A 19419-nucleotide genomic window follows, 5' to 3' on the forward strand; every position below is an offset into this window, starting at 1 on the left:
GGCATAGGGAAGCTATTGCCTACCCTAATCGGACGCTAGCGCCACCGCGGGGGCTCAACGGTGACCTCACCACCGGTGAGAGCCCCATCGGGGAAGTGCAGGGGATTTTTCCCTCGTCGACCACATCCTGAGCAACTTTGCCGAGCAGCTCCGACCATGACCACGTCGACCACATCCCAATCAGCTTCGTTGAGCAGCTCCAACCACGACCACGTCGACCACATCCCGAGCAGCTTCGCTGAGCAGCTCCGACCACGACCATGTCGACCACATCCCGAGCAGCTTCGCCGAGCAGCTCCGACCACGACCACGTCGACCACATCCTGAGCAGCTCTGCCGAGCTCCGACCACGACAACATCGTGCACGTGAACCAAACCCTGGGAAGGAGTAAGTGGACCAAGTCCTTCATAGACCAGCTCTGCGGTCTATGGACCAACGCAGGCTGGTTCACCATAAACCATGCCTCACCTGCGCCCGTGAACCATGGCCCGCTAGTGGCCCAGTAAGACGACGTGGCCGCACCAGCGTGCACCATGTGGCGGGCCAACCCTAGCCCAAATCTAGGCCCAACCAGCCCAGTCGAGGCCCAGCCTATATTGACCATTGACCGGTCAACGTTGACCGTTGACTGGGGCCACCTGTCAGTGACTGTGATTCGTTGACCATTGACTCGCCCGTTGACTTGACGTTGACTTAGACCGAACCCACATGTTAGTGACCCAAGAACCCCTGGTCCCACCTGTCAATAGCTGATTACGTAGATGACATCATGCTGACATCATACTGCCACATGGACCAACAGGATTGTGACACGTGTCAGCACGATATTAATTCAGCCCTTTCCCATTTTCAGAAATGATTGAAACTTCAGAAATTCATAACCGATTCATACGAACTTAGAAAAATATAAGACCAGGACCTAAATTCATCTAAAATCGAGCTCTACGCAATGAACCCATGTTTGAGTGCATTGGCTCTTTTGAATTTTCATTGCTTTTTGTGCTATTCTATAGACGTCGCTAACGCGACTATAATACGATCGTTTGCAGACTCGGAGGAGAACCAGACAAACGAGGACCGAGAGTACCGTGAGGAGTACGGAGATGACTACACTGAAGGTGCCACATCCCACCCAATCTCGTAGCACCTATTATGCATGGCTCATGTAGAACTGGTATTGCTTTACTTTATTGTTGTATACACACTATGATAGGACTTGCATGGTAGTATGCTCTCTTGATGGCCTTTACCTTGACACAACCTTACCCCTGCTCACCCTGCTGTTAGGCTAAGTCACACGCTTGCTCTATATTTCACTGCTTACTACTTCTACTACGCTTTTACTACATTGATGCGTGGTGGAAACTGGTGTTATCTGGACTATGGGGAGAGTGTTGCGTGTGTGACTTGGGTTTGTGGAGGGTGAGGGTTGTGTCGACCAAGTTGGAGTATACGATGAGCCTGGGGCAAGTCTTGCCATGTGGTGCTACCTGGGCACCCCTGGAAATGGATACCTGTGGTGGGTAAATGGTATATGAGGTGGCCCTGGGTGTGAACCTGTGATGGGAGGAGCCCGGGGTGGAGGTGCTGTGGTGGCACGGTAAATGGAAACCCTGATGAAGACATCTGGCTTGGTCAATCCCTAAGGACTTACTAGTACTCAGACTCACCGGGAATCCTTTACATCCCACTCGCCCTATATGGTGTGGGACGGTCGGACTACTTGGTAGAGCGATGCCACTACTGCTAGGCAAACGTGTGCAAGGAGGTACGGGGCATGCGGTTTTCCCCCCACACCCTTCCAAGACTTTAGGAGGCCTTGTGGACCCAGCTCTTGACATCTGGAGGGCCCCGGCTCCGTCTACGACTCACAGTATCAGCCATCCCAGACTAGACTTGGGATGTTCTAGGGCTGAGAGGTAGGGCGGCATCGTTCTAGGCTAGCAAGCTACCGGAATTCTACCTAGGAGATTCTAGACTCCGAGGAAGGCTAATCTTGTGGGTATGTAAACCCTTTGCAGAGTGTATGGTTGATCGATCGATACATATGCCGACTTGACGGCTATGGACCTTTCCTGGTTTCGCTTAAACTAGATAGGAGATGAGTCCTTCTCTTCTTCCCCCGGGAGAGAGTGTCGGTCGTAGCAAGGGGCTACAGACCTTGAGATAGTGCCGAGAGGGAGTTGGCCTGTCGACTGAGTGATGGTATGGTGGTGATATGGTGATGTGGTGATGGTGTGGAGATGGTGGTATATCGATCCCTGGATCGAAACCTGGTTCTGGACGGGAATGGGGTGGAATGTGTGTGGGAATGGTGTTAAAACTTGACCAACTATTATTATATACTTGATATGCTAATATATAGGAAACCCCAGCCTTATAGGTTCCTTTTGATTATATCCAACTTGCATCCAATTTCCACAAAGCAATGCTCATAAGGTGGGAGTGGCCAGTACAAATCGTACTGATAAATTTTAGCACACAGGTTCTGCTGAGGAGTTTAGCTCTGAGGAGTTTGACGGTTGAGGGGTTCGTTCCTACGCTCGAGTTTGGCGATCTTATCTTCAAGCTATTCTGAATGAACGCGACTTTTGATTCTGTCAATGCGGTGATGTAATAATTTATGTAATTCCACACTTTATGTACTATGATATTATCGTTGTATGGATATGGTATTTGACTGGAATTTGGGTAATATGATCTACAACGGTCATAATACACTTCGACTCTATGGATTTCCCTTCGTGGAAATCAGGTCGTTTCAGTTGGTATCGGAGCCATACTTGACCCTAGGACGAAACCCTCAGAAATGGACGATAGAATAGGACGTGAACAGCCCTTCTTTCGCTTATATACCGACCCTGCATTTACTTTTATGCAAGGCTTATCTATTTATTGACCTGCTAACACCTGGTTCCTTAAAACATATAGATGGCAACGAACGTCGAATGGCTGCCTCTAGGATCGCTACCTCTAGACCACACCAAGCTTACCTTTGAACTATGTGAGCTCGGGGGTTTTGCGCAGACCCTCTACCGAGTTCTCGCCACGTTAGGAGTCCCTGACGAGCTTGTCAAGGTCACCTGCACCGGAAAATCAGCTCAGGAAGGAGGAATCGAAGGACCGGTTGTCACCTCAGTCGAGTTCCCAGCTAGCACTACCTTACCTTCTGTCCTAGCTTTCACCGAGTTAACTATAGAGGACACAGTCGAGGAGGGACTGCGAGCTGTCTCGCACAAGGCACTTCGCAGAGTAATGAGGGACCACTATGAGCACCTGAAGACGACAGAGTTCCGTCTACTTCCCTAGGCCCTTGACCTCAGCCTTACCCCTAGTGAGCAGAGTTTCGTAGTCAGCAGAGTTATCCTTACCGAGGAAGACAGATGCCTTCATGTCTTGGCTATCCACCTACTGGAGCAGGACAGGTACGTGACCCAGCTTGAGCAGAGGAGACGTTAGGACCAGGCCCTTCTGTGGGAGTACCAAGAGTGAGACTCGTAGGGAGCACATGAGTGGGCCAGCCTGCTCGAGACAATTGCCAAGCTACAGGACAAGCTCAACCATCGTGAGGAGGTCCACAGAGCCGAGGTCGCCGACCTACAGGACAAAGCCGCCAACCTAGGCAATAGGAACTGCTACCTCGATAGTAAGGTCTTGGAGTTGTAGAGAGAGTTGGACGACAAGAAGGCTGAGATCAACCGCAGAGGAGACAGAGAGAGGTCCAAGGGGATTGATATGCTGAAAATCAAATCCAAGAACAAGACCATGACTCAGGAGCTAGAGGAATTCAGGAAGAAGGCCGTTCGTAACCAGGGTCACCTGATTGAGGCACTCAGGCAGAACGAGTACCTACAGGACAAGTGTGAGAGGACTTGGCAGGCTTGGCAGAAGTCTGACAAGAAGCGCCTTAGGGAGATGAAGGGTATGTGAGATCAGCTACCCAAGGAGATTCGCAGCAAGACGAAGCCTAGGATAGAGGAGTTTGAGTTAGCCCCGACTCGCCTCAACCTAGACGCCTGCCCTACCCTACCTAGAGCCAAGCCTACTGAGGAGCTCACTGAGGCCTTGAAGTATGTGTCCCGACTTCACAAGTCTGACGAGGAGATCGAGATCGAGAGCAGTCGCATCCCAGCTGCGGTGTACGAGTTAGAGTAGATGACCCTGCATGGTCATGAGTCATGTTAGTGGCTTCCATAAGTTGTACCCCATGATGTACCCCTTATGAGGTGTAATATGAGACACCATGCGTAGTACGATTCTCGCGAGTCTTCAAGTGTAGCTACTAGAGATGATGCTATGTAATAAAACCCATGTAATGAATGTTTCAGATCTTATTGCATCTTATGGATCTTATTGCTTCTTTGTAATGAGTGTTGGATAGTATAAATGATTTTCTTTAAATCATCAAAATCATGTAATCATACTGAATTATAAGCACCTATGGCACAAACACTAAAATTCCTAAAATCCATGTTGCAGATGCTGAATCGCCGATCTGATCGCCAAATGAACCGTGGACGTGCGCCCACCCCCGAACTAGTCAAACCAAATGGGAGGCATGGTGGCAACAACCGTGGCCATGGTCGTGGCCGTGGATGTGGAGGGATACCCTTCAACCTAGAGAATACCCCGCCGCTTGATGAGGAGAACATTCTGCCACCACCACCACCGACCCTGGCAGAGGTGATGGCGCAACAGACCCAGCTTCTTGCAGCTCTTGTAGACGGAGCAAACCGTCGCCAGGGAGGTCAGCAGAATGACTTCCAAAGGAAGCTGGAGGGATTTCTGAAGCTGAGGCCACCAACCTATGATGGCACCAACCCTGACCCGCTTGTAGCCGATGACTGGCTCAAGAAGATGGAGAAGAAGCTTGACCTCACTACTTTCACTGACGATGAGTGTGTTGGAGCTGCCACACACTAGCTCACAGGTGCAGCACGTGCCTGGTGGGACAGTTTCAGTGATTCCCATGAGGACCCTACCAACATCATGTGGGATGAGTTTGCCAAAGCATTCACTGAGTATCACATTCCCAAGGGTATCATGGAGGCCAAAGCCGAGGAGTTTCGCAACATCAAGATGGGAAAGGATAGGGTGACTGAGTACACCACTCGCTTCACCAACCTTCTACGCTATTCACCTCCCTATGTTGTGAACTCTAGGAAGGAAAAGTTGTACTATTACCACAAGGGACTTAACCCGCACATCAAGCTGAAGTTTGGCGGTATTGAGAGTAGCACGCTGCGTGCTCTAGTGGATCACAGCATCCATATCGAGAAGGACCGTGCTATAGCTAGAGAGGAGTACAGGGAGAGGAAGCGTAAGTCTGAGGAGTCCTTTCGTGGCCATGATCGCAAGAGGTTCCGTAGAGATGCACCATCTAGGGAATGCTCTCGCCACAACAGGGATGACAACCCTAGATCAAGTAGGGGTGGTGGAGGCTACACCACCAGATACTCCCGCCCTGCTTAGGATCGTTACACCCGGGACCATTATGCTTAGGATCGTTACACTCAGGACCGTGTCAACCGTCCCCGCTCTATGAATGAACACCCAGCACAGAACCGCTCTGCACCAAGCACTGGAAACTAGAAGGCACCTGCGCCAACCCCTACAGGCGGTGCACCTTTCACCTGCTTCGCTTGTGGCCAACCGGGTCACAAAGCCACTGAGTGCCCTCAGAATTCAGCCGCTCAGAAGTCTCAGTTCAAGGGATCTGCTACTCATGGACGTCTCAACCATCTAGACGCCGAGGAAGCATAGGCTGCCCCTGACGTTGTGTACGGTATGTTTTTAGTTAATGGCAATACTGCATCAGTTCTATTTGACTCTGGAGCAACTTGTTCTTACATATCATCCAAGTTTGCACGAGAGCATGACCTGCCTGTAACCCCACGTGGAAAGCCTATCATTACCAGCTCACCTTTAGGAGACCTAAAGTGCACCCACATCTATAACGGAGTGAGTCTTACCATTGAGGGTCTTATCTTTGAAGCCGACCTAACCCTATTACCTTCCACGAGCCTAGATGTTATCTTAGGTATGGATTGGCTAACCATTCACCGAGGTATCATATCATGTTCACCTAGATACGTCCAAGTGACCCACCCATCAGGCCAAGATATTAGATGTGAACCTCAGTCCGAAAAGTCCACTTCTATCCTATGTGCCCTTAAAGCCAGTTCAGAATCACAAAAAGAGGAGAAGATAGTTCATAATGTGCCTGTGGTCAGAGACTATCCCGATGTATTCTTTGAAGAATTACCGGGTATGCCACCAGACCGTGATGTAGAGTTCATCATTGATCTTTTGCCGGGAACAGGACCCATTGCCAAGAGACCCTATCGCATGTCAGTTGACGAACTAGCCGAGCTCAAGAAATAGCTTGATGAGCTCATCTCGAAGGGATATATCAGACCCAGTGCTTCACCCTAGGGATCCCATGTTCTGTTTGTTAAGAAGAAGGATGGCTCAATGAGAATGTGTATTGATTATCAGAACTTGAACGCAGTCACCATCAAGAACAAGTACCCCCTGCCAAGGATTGATGATTTGCTTGATTAGCTTCGAGGTGCCAAGTATTTCTCCAAGATTGATCTCAGATCTGGCTATCATCAAATGAAGATTCGAGAGAGTGACATCCCGAAGACAGCTTTTGTGACTAGGTATGGGTAGTATGAGTTCACTGTGGTGTCCTTTGGACTCACGAATGCTCCTGCATACATCATGAACATGATGAATAAGGTTTTCATGGATGAACTGGATAAGTTCATGGTAGTATTCATTGATGACATCCTTGTCTATTCAACCACCGCCGAAGAACATGAACATCATCTGAGAACTGTGCTAGAGAAACTAACCCAACATCAGCTCTACGCAAAGTTCAGCAAATGTAAATTTTGGCTATAGAAAGTTGCTTTCCTAGTCTATGTACTATCAGCTAAAGGAGTCGCAGTTGACCCAACCAAGATTGAAGCTATGAAAGAGTGGGATCAACCCCATAATGTGACAGAAGTCAGAAGTTTCTTGGGATTGGCTGGATACTATCGCCGATTCATTGAAAACTTCTCCAAGATAGCCCGTCCGATGACCAACCTTTTGAAGAAGACCAAAGAGTTTGAATGGACACCCGAGTGTGAGCGAAGCTTTCAAGAGTTGAAATTAAAGCTTACCACAACTCCCGTGCTAGCATTGCCTGATATCATCAAAGATTTCGTGGTCTATTGTGATGCATCCCGTCAAGGACTTGGCTGTGTATTGACGCAAGATGGAAGAGTGATAGCATATGCTTCTCGACAGTTGAAAGAATACGAGAACCGTTACCCTACCCATGATCTTGAGTTAGCAGCAGTTGTGCATGCTTTGAAGATCTAGAGGCACTACTTGATAGGCAACAAGTGTGATATCTACACCGATCACAAGAGCTTGAAGTACTTTTTCACTCAAGAAGATTTGAATATGAGGCAACGCCGATGGCTAGAATTGATCAAGGACTATGACCTAGAAATTCACTACCATCCTGGAAAAGCTAATGTAGTCGCAGATGCTCTCAGTCGCAAGAGTTACTGTCACACTTTGATCACTAAATCCATACCACCTGAACTCAAGGAAGAGATTGATGATTTCCAACTTGAGATACTACCGCATGGCTTGTTGAATGAGCTCTACATACAGTATGATCTCACAGATCGCATCCGTCAAGCTCAGAAAAATTGTGAAGAGATCAAATATCTCTATGGTCTGATGAAACTAGGCTACAAGACCAACCACCATGAAGATGAACAAGGAACCATCTGGTTCAAGGACAGAATTTGTGTACCTTTTGATCCAGCACTACGAGAGGAAGTTCTGTCAGAAGCTCATGATTCTAAGTACTGTATTCACCCTGGAGGTTCAAAGATGTATCAAGACTTGAAGAAACACTTTTGGTGGAAAGGCATGAAGACAGACATTGCGGGACATGTGGCATGATGTGACACCTGTAATAGAGTCAAGGCTGAACATCAAAGGCCTGCAGGATTGTTAAAGCCTCTTGACGTTCCCGAGTGGAAATGGGAGAGCGTATCCATGGATTTCATAGTTGGATTGCCCCATTCATAGAAAGGCAATGATTCCATTTGGGTGATTGTTGATCGTTTGACCAAAGTTGCTCACTTTGTACCCGTTAGGACTAAGACCGATGCCAAAAAGTTAGCAGATCTATATGTTGAGCATATTCTCAGACTGCATGGAGCTCCCTTTAGTATTGTATCTGATCGTGGTCCTCAGTTTATGTCCCGATTCTGGGAAGCTTTGCACAAGTCTATTGGAACTAAACTTGATTTCAGTACTGCTTATCACCCACAGACAGATGGATAGACTGAACGAGTGAATCAAATCTTAGAAGATATGCTTCGCGCTAGTGTACTGAATTATGGCTCTGATTGGGAGAAATGCCTACCCTATGCAGAGTTCTCTTACAACAATAGCTATCAAGCCAGTATCAAGATGTCACCATTTAAAGCTCTGTATGGCAGACCTTGTAAGACACCTTTGATGTGGTCCCAACTGGGAGAAAGATCGTTCTTTGACTCCGCTAAGATTCAAGATGCGGAAGAAGGAGTTGCTCAAGTGAAGGAGAATTTAAGAATTGCTCAAAGTCGATACAAGAGCTATGCTGACAAAAGAAGAAGAGAACTTGAGTTCAATGTGGAAGATTTTGTCTATCTCAAGGTATCCTCGCTATGTGGAACTGTTAGATTCCATGTGAAAGGAAAGCTTGCCCCTAGATTTGTTGGCACATACAAGATTTGCAAGAGGATTGGAAAGCTCGCTTACAAACTCGAGCTACCTGAGGAATTGGCAGGTGTACATCCCGTATTCCATGTCTCATAGCTACGCAAGTGTTTGAGAGTGCTCGATAAAGTGATCCCGACTGATACACTTGACATTCAAGACACTCTTGAGTATAAAGAACATCCTATCAGAATTCTAGGTAGAGATACCAAAGAGACCCGAAGCAAAACTATTCCTATGTGCAAGATCCAATGGAGCAATCACACTGAGAGAGAAGCAACATGGGAGAAATAGTCTGACCTCCGGCTACAATATCCTTACCTCTTCGAAGAGTACGTTACGCTTTAATCTCGGGGACGAGATTCTGTTAAGGGGGTAGGACTGTAACAACCCAAAAATCCACACACCAAAAATCCCAACTACAAAATTTTTCTTCAAAACCCCATGTGATGATGAGTGACATTTGTAGGAGCTAACCCTAAGTGTTGCATTAGTCGTGATCCAACTAAACAAACTCATAAGCATAGCATGTCACTTGTTGTATAGGTGTGTGTTTAAAATCCCTAACACCTACATTCTTGCATGCATTTTAATTCTAAACAAGTGAGTTGCTTTTTATTGATCTTTTGTTGTGCAAATAAAAGAGAAAGGAAAACAGAATAGAAGAATAATAAGAAAAAGAGAAAGGAAAGAGTAAGCAGCAGCAGTAGCCCAGGCCTGCTCGACCTTGCGAGCCAGCCCGCCTGCCCTCCCACACGCGCACACGGCCCATGAAGCCGGCCCAGCATCACCCTACCGCCCACGTGCGCACAAGCCACTAACGAGCCGGACCTGCCCGTCAGCCGTCACGCACCACACGCCACCGCATCAGGACAAGCTGACCAACAGCCCCCCTCTGTCAGCCGTCCAGCTATAGCATCGTCGTCTTCCCCACGCTCCCTCCACCACGCGACCGGGAGCCGACCGCGGAGCAGGTACGGGCCCAAGGTCACGCAAATCGCATGACCCTGTTTTTCCCTTGCGCCGCGCTTACGCTACCGCACGTAGGCCATCGGATGCGCTCGGCGCATCACCACCGCCCGATCACCGTCCGCCATTGGAGCCCTTGGAGCCCGGCTATAAAAGCCAATGTCCGTGAGCCCTAACCCTCAGCCCGTTCGCCACCACCGCTGGTGGCACAGCACCACACCGCATCAAGCTGAGAGAGGGAGGAGGGAGAAGCAAGGAGGAGAAGGAAGCCGCTACGGGGAGGAGCTCGCCGGAGCCAGAAGTGCTGCCCCGATCAGCTACGGCGACGTAGCTGCTTGGCACGGCACTGCATCGCCTCATCATGGCCTCACCTCACCAACGCACCGCCATCCTACCACCATGAACCCTATGGTGAGCCATCTCGCTAAGACCACCTCCCTAGCCAAATGGAACGTGCACCGCCATGATCGAAACATTGCTGAAGCTTCGAGCCCCGGCCTAGCCCAACTGGTTAGCTAGGGAGACCGCTATTGCCATGCTTGCCGAGACCCAGGACGTGCCGTGCGCGCTGACATCAGCCAAAAGGAAGACCCCAGCCATGACGATGTACATCGGAGAGGGAGCACACATGCACGGACACGCTCACCATGGCCGAGAGCACAACCATGACGAGACCACCACATCTCCTACGTCGTGGTAAAGGCAACGTTGACACATCGACTGGCTCCGCCATGATGAGAGTCACACCGCGCTCACCTTAGCCAAGGAAGAAGCCCATCAAAGCCCTGCGTTGCCGCACCACACCTTATCGGAGCGCCACCGCCTCTGTTTTACCCCCACCACCATGGCCAGAGCCATTGGGAGCACTAGGAGCTCCTTCAACACGCCCACCATGGCCGTAGAAGCACCGTGGAGCTCACACGCTCCTCCAACCGGACTCTCACCACCACTACATCCCTGTCCATGCACGTCGGCGGACCCACGCTGCTGTTTACCGTGGCCGGGACCCTAGGAAGCCCCAGCCGCCACCTTGACCCCACCGCTGCACTCACCGAGGCATGGGGAAGCTATTGCCTACCCTAATCGGATGCTAGCGCCGCCGTAGGGGCTCGCCGGTGACCTCACCGCCGGCGGGAGCCCCATCGGGGAAGTGTAGGGGATTTTTCCCTCGTCGACCACATCCCGACCAGCTTCGCCGAGCAGCTCCGACCACGACCACGTCGACCACATCCCGAGCAGCTTCGCTGAGCAGCTCCGACCACGACCATGTCGACCACATCCCGAGCAGCTTCGCCGAGCAGCTCCGACCACGACCACGTCGACCACACCCCGAGCAGCTCTGCCGAGCTCCGACCACGACCACGTCATGCACGTGAACCAAACCCTAGGAAGGAGTAAGTGGACCAAGTCCTTCATAGACCGGCTCTACGGTCTATGGACCAACGTAGGCTGGTTCACCATAAACCGTGCCTCACCTACGCCCGTGAACCATGGCCCGCTAGTGGCCTAGTAAGACGACGTGGCCACACCAGCGCGCGCCACGTGGTGGGCCAACCCTGGCCCAAATCCAGGCCCAACCAGCCCAGTCGAGGCCCGGCCTGTATTGACCATTGACCGGTCAACGTTGACTGTTGACCGGGGCCACCTGTCAGTGACTATGATTCGTTGACCGTTGACTTGCCCTTTGACTTGACGTTGACTTAGACCGGACCCACATGTCACTAACCCAAGAACCCCTGGTCCCACCTGTCAATAGCTGATGACGTAGATGACGTCATGCTGACATCATACTGCCACATGGACCAACAGGATTGTGACACGTGTCAGCACGATATTAATTCAGCCCTTTCCCATTTTCAGAAATGATTGAAACTTCAGAAATTCATAACCGATTCATACGAACTCAGAAAAATACAAGACCAGGACCTAAATTCATCTAAAATCGAGCTGTACGCAACGAACCCATGTTTGAGTGCATTGGCTCTTTTGAATTTTCATTGCTTTTTGTGCTATTCTATAGACGTCGCTAACGCGACTATAATACGATCGTTTGCAGACTCAGAGGAGAACTAGATGGACGATGACCGAGAGTACTGTGAGGAGTACGGAGACGACTACACTGAAGGTGCCACATCCCACCCAATCTCGTAGCACCTATTACGCATGGCTCATGTAGAACTGGTATTGCTTTACTTTATTGTTGTATACACACTATGATAGGACTTGCATGGTAGTATGCTCTCTTGATGGCCTTTACCTTGACGCAACCTTACCCCTGCTCACCCTGCTGTTAGGCTAAGTCACACGCTTGCTCTATATTTCACTACTTACTACTTCTACTACGCTTTTACTACATTGATGCGTGGTGGAAACTGGTGTTATCTGGACTATGGGGAGAGTGCTGCGTGTGTGACTTGGGTGTGTGGAGGGTGAGGGTTGTGTCGACCAAGTTGGAGTATACGACGAGCCTAGGGCAAGTCTTGCCATGTGGTGCTACCTGGGCACCCCTGGAAATGGATACCTGTGGTGGGTAAATGGTATATGAGGTGGCCCTAGGTGTGAACCTGTGATGGGAGGAGCCCAGGGTGGAGGTGCTGTGGTGGCACGGTAAATAGAAACCCTGATGAAGACATTCTGGCTTGTTCAATCCCTAAGGACTTACTAGTACTTAGACTCACCGGGAATCCTTTACATCCCACTCGCCCTATATGGTGCGGGACGGTCGGACTACTTGGTAGAGCGATGCCACTACTGCTAGGCGAACGTGTGCAAGGAGGTACGGGGCGCGCGGTTTTCCCCCCACACCCTTCCAAGACTTCAGGAGGCCTTGTGGACTCGGCTCTTGACATCCGGAGGGCCCCGGCTCTATCTATGACTCATAGTATCAGCCATCCCAGACTAGACTTGGGATGTTCCAGGGCTGAGAGGTAGGGCGACATCATTCTAGGCTAGCAAGCGACCAGAATTCTGCCTAGGAGATTCTAGACTCCGAGGAAGACTAATCTTGTGGGTATGTAAAACCTCTATAGAGTGTATGGTTGATCGATCGATACATATGCCGACTTGACGGCTATGGACCTTTCCTGGGTTTCGCTTAAACTAGATAGGAGATGAGTCCTTCTCTTCTTCCCCTAGGAGAGAGTGTCGGTCGTAGCCAGGGGCTACAGACCTTGAGACAGTGTCGAGAGGGAGTTGGCATGTCGACTGAGCGATGGTATGGTGGTGATATGGTGATATGGTGATGTGGTGATGGTGTGGAGATGGTGGTATATCGATATCTGGATCGAAACCTGGTTCTGGACGGGAATGGGGTGGAATGTGTGTGGGAATGGTGTTAAAACTTGACCAATTATTATTATATACTTGATATGCTAATATATAGGAAACCCCAGTATTATAGGTTCCTTTTGATTATATCCAACTTGCATCCAATTTTCACAAAGCAATGCTCATAAGGTGGGAGTGGCTAGTATAAATCGTACTGATAAATTTTGGCACACAGGTTCTGCTGAGGAGTTTAGCTCTGAGGAGTTTGACGGTTGAGGGGTTCGTTCCTACGCTCTAGTTTGACAATCTTATCTTCAAGCTGTTCTGAATGAATGCTACTTTTGATTCCGCCAATGCGGCGATGTAATAATTTATGTAATTCCGCACTTTATGTACTCTGATATTATCGTTGTATGGATGTGGTATTCGACTGGAATTTGGGTAATATGATCTACAACGGTCATAATACACTTCGACTCTGTGGATTTCCCTTCACGAAAACCAGGTCGTTTCACCTATGGACTAATTACCTGTGTATCTCATATAAACACAATTAGTCCACCTAGGTTGTCACTCAATTACCAAAACCACACAAGGACCTTTCACAAGGGTGCGTCGGGTGATGGGTAATTGGAGGCAAAGCTGGCGGTGCAACAAAACGAACACAACAGCTCTGGAGTGGGGGCCTTGTGAAAGCTCTAGTTTGGTTTTGGTTAATTGATGAAACCCTAAATGCTAACCTAGTTTATCAAAGTGATTATGAGATAGGTAGTACTATTCCAAGTGGTGAAGCAAATGAAGATCATGATATGATGATGGTGATTCCATGGTGATGATCAAGTGCTTGGACTTGAAAAGAAGAAAGAGAAAAACAAAAGGCTCAAGGCAAAGGTATAAGTTGTAGGAGCCATTTTGTTTAAGTGATCAAGACACTTAGCGGTGTGATCACATTTAGGATCGATAGCCGTACTATTAAGAGGGGTAAAACTCGTATCGAAATGCGGTTATCAAAAGTGCCACTAGATGCTCTAACTCATTGCATATGCATTTAGGATCTAGTGGAGTGCTAACACCCTTGAAAACATTTGTGAAAATATGCTAACACATGTGCACAAGGCGATATACTTTGTGGTTGACACATTTGAGCAAGGGTTAGAAACTTCACCGGTGGAGTGTCCGCTCGTAGAGTACGGACAGTCCGACGGTGCCACCAGCACCCTATACAGAAAAGACAAGGGTTCACAAAGTGACCGGACGCTGGTGGCACAGGGACCAGACGTTGGGGTCCTACGTTCGGTCAATGGCGTAGTGAAGTCTGCCCTCGGTCTCTTGACCGGACGCTGGCGCGAGAATTGACCGAACGCTCAGGGCCTGAGTCCGGTCAGTATGACGTATGATGACATATGTGGTGCACAGGGGAGACATTGAGTGATCGGACGCTGGGTGAGTCCAGTCGGGTCATGATTTTTCGCTTCTAGATGCTTATTGGAAACGACCGGATACTGAGGTCCTACGTTCGGTCACTTCGAAGCAGCGCGTCCGGTCACAACTTAAATGTACTGATGACCATTGAGATCAGACGGTCAATGTTTGAAGCAGGGGACACGTGGCCCACATCGCGCTACCGGACGCTGGGGTTCAGCGTCCGGTCGATCTGACCTGCGCGCCCGGTCACCCCGTTTTTTAGTGGACTGAGGAGCCAACGACTCTATTTCGTGAGGGCTTCTATTTAAGCCCCATGACCGGCTCAAGCTCACTCTCTTGACCATTTGCATTGACATAGCAACCTTGTGAGCTTAGCCAAAGCTCTTCCACTCATCTTCATTATTGATTCATCATCTTTGTGAGATTGAGAGAGAATCCAAGTGCATTGCTTGAGTGATTGCATCTAGAGGCACTTGGTATTCATGTTTTGCTGCAGGATTCACTTGTTGCTTTTGGTGGTTGCCACCACCTAGATAGCTTGGAGCAGCAGAGGAGGATTGGTATGAGTTGATGATTGTTCGTGGCCATCTTCGGTGATTGTGAGAGGATTTATACCTTCCCCGGTGGAGCACCGAAAGGTAACCCTAGTAGATTGCTCGTGTCATTGAGTTACCTCACTTGTGGATAGGTTCTTGCGGTGTCCAATTGTGTGGACGAGGTTCGTGCAACACCTCTTAGCTGTCGAACCACCAAGTGTTAGTCGACACAATGGGGACGTAGCGTGTTGGCAAGCACGTGAACCTCGGAAGAAAATTGGTTGTCTCTTGCCCTTTAGTATTCTTCCGATGATTGATTATGTATTCATCTTGTGATTGGTTCACTCCTCTACACGGCGGTATAATCACCCTACTCACTCATTTATATTCTTGCAAACTAGTTGTAACAAGCTCTTTAGTGTAATTAGAATTGAGAGCTTGCTTTGTTGTTTTAAGTTCATCCAGTGGAGCACTTTAGTGTAGCAAGTGTGAGAGCTCTTAGTGAGTAGTGACATAGTAAATTGTGTGTCTAAAGATCTTAGCAACTAGAATTGTTGGATAGGTAGCTTGCAACCCTTGTAGAGCTAGAGCAAGTTTGCATTTCACTATTTGTTATACTAATCAAATTGCTCTAGTTTATTTGTAGATTTCTAAATAGGCTATTTACCCCCCTCTAGCCATATTAGGACCTTTCACCTTGCTATCGACGCGTGCCGAGGTGGTCTTAACAACCCAACGGGGAAAAGCACCAAATTGGAGAATGGCACAACAAGGATCATGACATGATGGGGTTGGGTGGCTGGCTAACTACACCGTAACCCCGTGGATGGAATTAATTGGACCGAGGCGACTCCACCAAGCTGAATTAAAGGCGCAGGTCCAGTGACCATGGTGATAGAGGAATAGGGGAAGGGCCGACATGGCTTGGCTCGTCGCTGCCATGGCGGGACGTGGCTATCAATTCATAGCACAAGCGCGCACGTGTTATAGGGCGATGGAGGACAGCGAAACATGCTCAAGACGGTTGGCCACATGGCCATAACTCGCAAGCCGACAGTGGCTCGGCCCTTTGCGCCGTAGTAGACGGCACTGGCCAGGGGAGAGGCAGCAGCATAGCGTCGCATTGTACACGGATGTGATGGCAAGGCGGGTAGGGCAAGCCCATGCACGGCAAGGCAACAGTGTGGGTAGGGCCATGTGTCGGTCGCAGCAGGTCAAGCGCGGCCACGTGCACACGGTCCCACCTAGGAGAGCGTGAGGTGGCAGAGCGGCCAGGTAGACGCGACGATGGTGGTAGAGCGAGCGCACGTGGGGGACTCAGCACCCACGACCATGGCTAGTAGCAGCGCGGTGACGCGACGCAACGCAAGCAGTGACTCGGCGAAGCGGGCGGCAGCGGGATGGCTAGGTCAGCGAGCCCGTGACAACGGTGATGGTGGCAGAGCGGCTAGGCCCACCGGGCGCGGCGTGCGCATGCGTGCGTGAGTCATGTACCAAGGCGCAGCAGCGGTGGTGTAGGTGAGCGCGCTTGGGCAAGCCGGTGCTGCAGCACCGAGCCGACCCGAGGCATGGTGACCACGTCCAAACGTCGAAGCCGGCCGGGAACGTGCCATGCATGATTTTTAAAGCGCCCCAAAAATCCAACTCGATGCTTCAATTGCTAACCCACCTATTTTACACTAGAGATGGCATGTCAAGCTACTAAAACAAACCCTAATACCCCATCACTCCTTAACCCAATTCTCCTACAAAAATTCCCAAACTTAGCCTCGTCAAATCATTTCTAACTTAAGAAATTTGACTACGTCTTGGTCGGTTTCACGTCAAATTCGATTTCCAAGCTGATAAGTATGCTAGCTAGTGAATCCCGTTCTCGACCGCAAGTATTTCACCGCCACCTGTGAAGTTTGTACTACAAACTTTATTAAAGTTTCGTACATGCATTCTATAACATTTTCATTCCATAAAAATTCATTTAAAACCCTAAGTGATATAACGCGACATGAAATATAACATTCGTTTCGTGTTTCCGATGAACGTTTCAAGTTATGTACATTGCTTTACACCCTATATTACACACATTTACACATAAAATGATGCTCATACAGTGTTTTAGCAAAAGACTATACAGTGTAACACCGGGGGTGTTACAGGCGCCGACCGCGGCAGCACACGCGCAGTCCGCGAGCCAGCTGTGCCACCCGGCGCTCGCGTGCCTCCACGGCACCGTCCGCGCGCTTAGGGCGTGGTGCAGTACCGATGGAGCCTCCTCCTCCTCCGGCCATGGCCTCACGCTCCTGGATGCCATCCTGGCTACGTTCGGTGACCTGCTGGCCACGACGCGGGCTGCGGCGGCCCTCCACGATGCTGACGCCGACGACGACCAGGTCCTCGATGGCCTCCTCATGCTCGTGGACGCATACGGCATGTTCGAGTCAGCGCTGCTCGTGACGAAGCAGAGCGTGACAGACACGTAGGTCGGCGCCCGACGTGGGGACAACACGGTGGTCCCACATGTGGTCCAGACGCTGGTCCAGGCGCAGCCGGCAGCGCCTGCGGCTGACGACGACGACGGTCCAGCGGTGGACAAGCACTCGACGGCGACGGGCTCGGGAGGCCTCGTGAACTCGTACCGGATGGTGTTGCTAGAGCCGGTGGAGGGACGGTGGGCACCGCTGCCGCCCCTATCGTGGCCAAGCGAGAGCCTCCCCCTCTTCTGCCAGGTGGCCGCCGTGGACAGCGCTGGCGGGCAGGGGAGGAAGTGGCTGGTGGTGGTCGGCGGCTGGCACCTAGAGACGTGGGCGCCGACGGACGCGGTGTTCATCTACGACTTCCTGACAGGTGCGTGGCGGCGTGGCACGCCCATGCTTGGCCCGCGCAGGTCCTTCTTCGCCTGTGCTCCCGTCGGTGGCGCTGTGTGTGTGGCTGGCGGCCACGACGACGAGCGGGCTTTGTTCGGCTAGATTAAAGCCAGCTAATAAGCCAACTGAAGCTGTTTTGTTGTGAGAGAAAAATACTGTAGAGTCTAGCTGATAAGCCGGCTGATAAGTTCAAGCGAACAGGCCCGAGAAGAACGTCCTACGGTCAGCGCTCGCCTACGACCCGGACGTCAACGCGTGGGCGCAGCTCCCGGACATGGCGGAGGAGCGCGATGAGCCACACGGGCTCTGCGTCACCGCCGGGGGAGGCGGCAGGTTCCTCGTCGGCGCGCGGGTACCCGATGCATGCGCAGGGCCTCGTGGCGCATGACGGCGTCACGGAGCGGCGGCGGCCTGGCGTCCGGTGGCGCAGGTGCCCGAGGACGCGCGCACCGCGGCGACCGTCTCCGCCATCCCGGACGGCCGCATCTTGGTCATCAGAGAGGGAGGGATTGAGTCGATGACACATGGGCCCCACATGTCACTAAGATGGAGGTTGCGTGTCAAAACCGCTCAACGTCGGTCAAAACAGCCTTGCCCCCGTCCATGTGCTAAAAGTGAACGTTTTGATAGTTTGTGTACCGGTACTAGACGATTTTGTAGTTGAGAACAAAATTAGACCGATACAATAGTCAACGGATTAAAAGTAGACTTAATCCTAAATCATAATATGGGCCATGACTTCAAACAGGACCTTTCTCATAAAGTGTGGGAGGTGAGGGTGTCAAAGAAGTAGCATAGCACGGTTTGGTGCAGGTAGTTGGGCCCTACCTGAAAGACGTCCGGCCACCGGCCCGGCGCCGTGCACGTGGCCACCTGCCGCAGCCAGCCAAGAGGCAAGCGAGGAAGAAGGGGGAAACAACGAAAAAGAAAACGAGGCGCCACCCGCTTCGCGAAGCTACCACGGCTTCCCAAACTGCCCCTGGCAAAAAAGTGTCAGCATCGGCGGGCACCGGGGCAGCTAGCTGGCCGCGGTGGCGCCGCGCGTGGGCAGGTCAAGTCAGCCGCGCGCCCGCCAGCCCGCCAGCCCGCCCGTCATCTCGGACGAGGGAGGCCAGTTGGACAAGCGCCTGTTGGATTCGTTGCGTTCCCGTCTCCAATTTTTTTCCATGGGTGCGCTGCGCGGATGGAACAAATAAATAAATGTATTTCTAGTATTTAAATTTTTATCCCACAATAAATATACTTTTAGATCACTAAATAGGTCTTGCTACTTTCTGTATTTCTAGAGCAGAGATATTACACTGCTATACAACTTTTACTAGAAGTATATAACTACTTATAGGGTTTATAGTAGTGTCGGTCTCTCTGACACATCCTAGAAGCGCATCCTTTTTTTAGCCGAGGGAGTAGAGTTTTGATTTGTTTTGTTGTTGTTTTTTCCTTTTGCGCACATTTGTGTTTTTCTTTTTTAGGAAGACAATGCCTTTTGTTTTCCGAGAGACAACATATATATCAATTTTTGAATTTTGATGGCAATGGCCTTCAGATTCTGTAGGAAGGTTGTTGCTTTTATTTATTATCATCT

At 50.4% G+C, this 19419-nt stretch overlaps 1 protein-coding gene across 1 annotated transcript; it reads left to right on the forward strand.

Annotated features, from left to right (window-relative positions):
• The first annotated feature begins 7772 nt into the window (after nucleotides 1-7772).
• LOC136525576 (uncharacterized) lies at nucleotides 7773-18627 on the forward strand. Its single transcript, XM_066518519.1, has 5 exons — nucleotides 7773-7892; nucleotides 17082-17435; nucleotides 17499-17921; nucleotides 18046-18186; nucleotides 18583-18627. The coding sequence occupies exons 1-5, from the start codon at nucleotides 7773-7775 to the stop codon at nucleotides 18625-18627; spliced, it is 1083 nt and encodes a 360-aa protein (XP_066374616.1).
• Nucleotides 18628-19419: the final 792 nt, after the last annotated feature.

Source organism: Miscanthus floridulus, chromosome 19 (assembly GCF_019320115.1).
Source record: "Miscanthus floridulus cultivar M001 chromosome 19, ASM1932011v1, whole genome shotgun sequence".
Taxonomy (NCBI): domain Eukaryota; kingdom Viridiplantae; phylum Streptophyta; class Magnoliopsida; order Poales; family Poaceae; genus Miscanthus; species Miscanthus floridulus.

Bases quoted from the DNA above. Each gene is read 5' to 3' on its own strand.
- LOC136525576 (XM_066518519.1), top strand. From the start codon at position 7,773: ATGAAGATGAACAAGGAACCATCTGGTTCAAGGACAGAATTTGTGTAC. The intron at 17,436-17,498 runs GTGACAGACACG...CATGTGGTCCAG, and splicing joins TGCTCGTGACGAAGCAGAGC to ACGCTGGTCCAGGCGCAGCC. The intron at 18,187-18,582 runs GTACCCGATGCA...GACTTCAAACAG, and splicing joins GGTTCCTCGTCGGCGCGCGG to GACCTTTCTCATAAAGTGTG.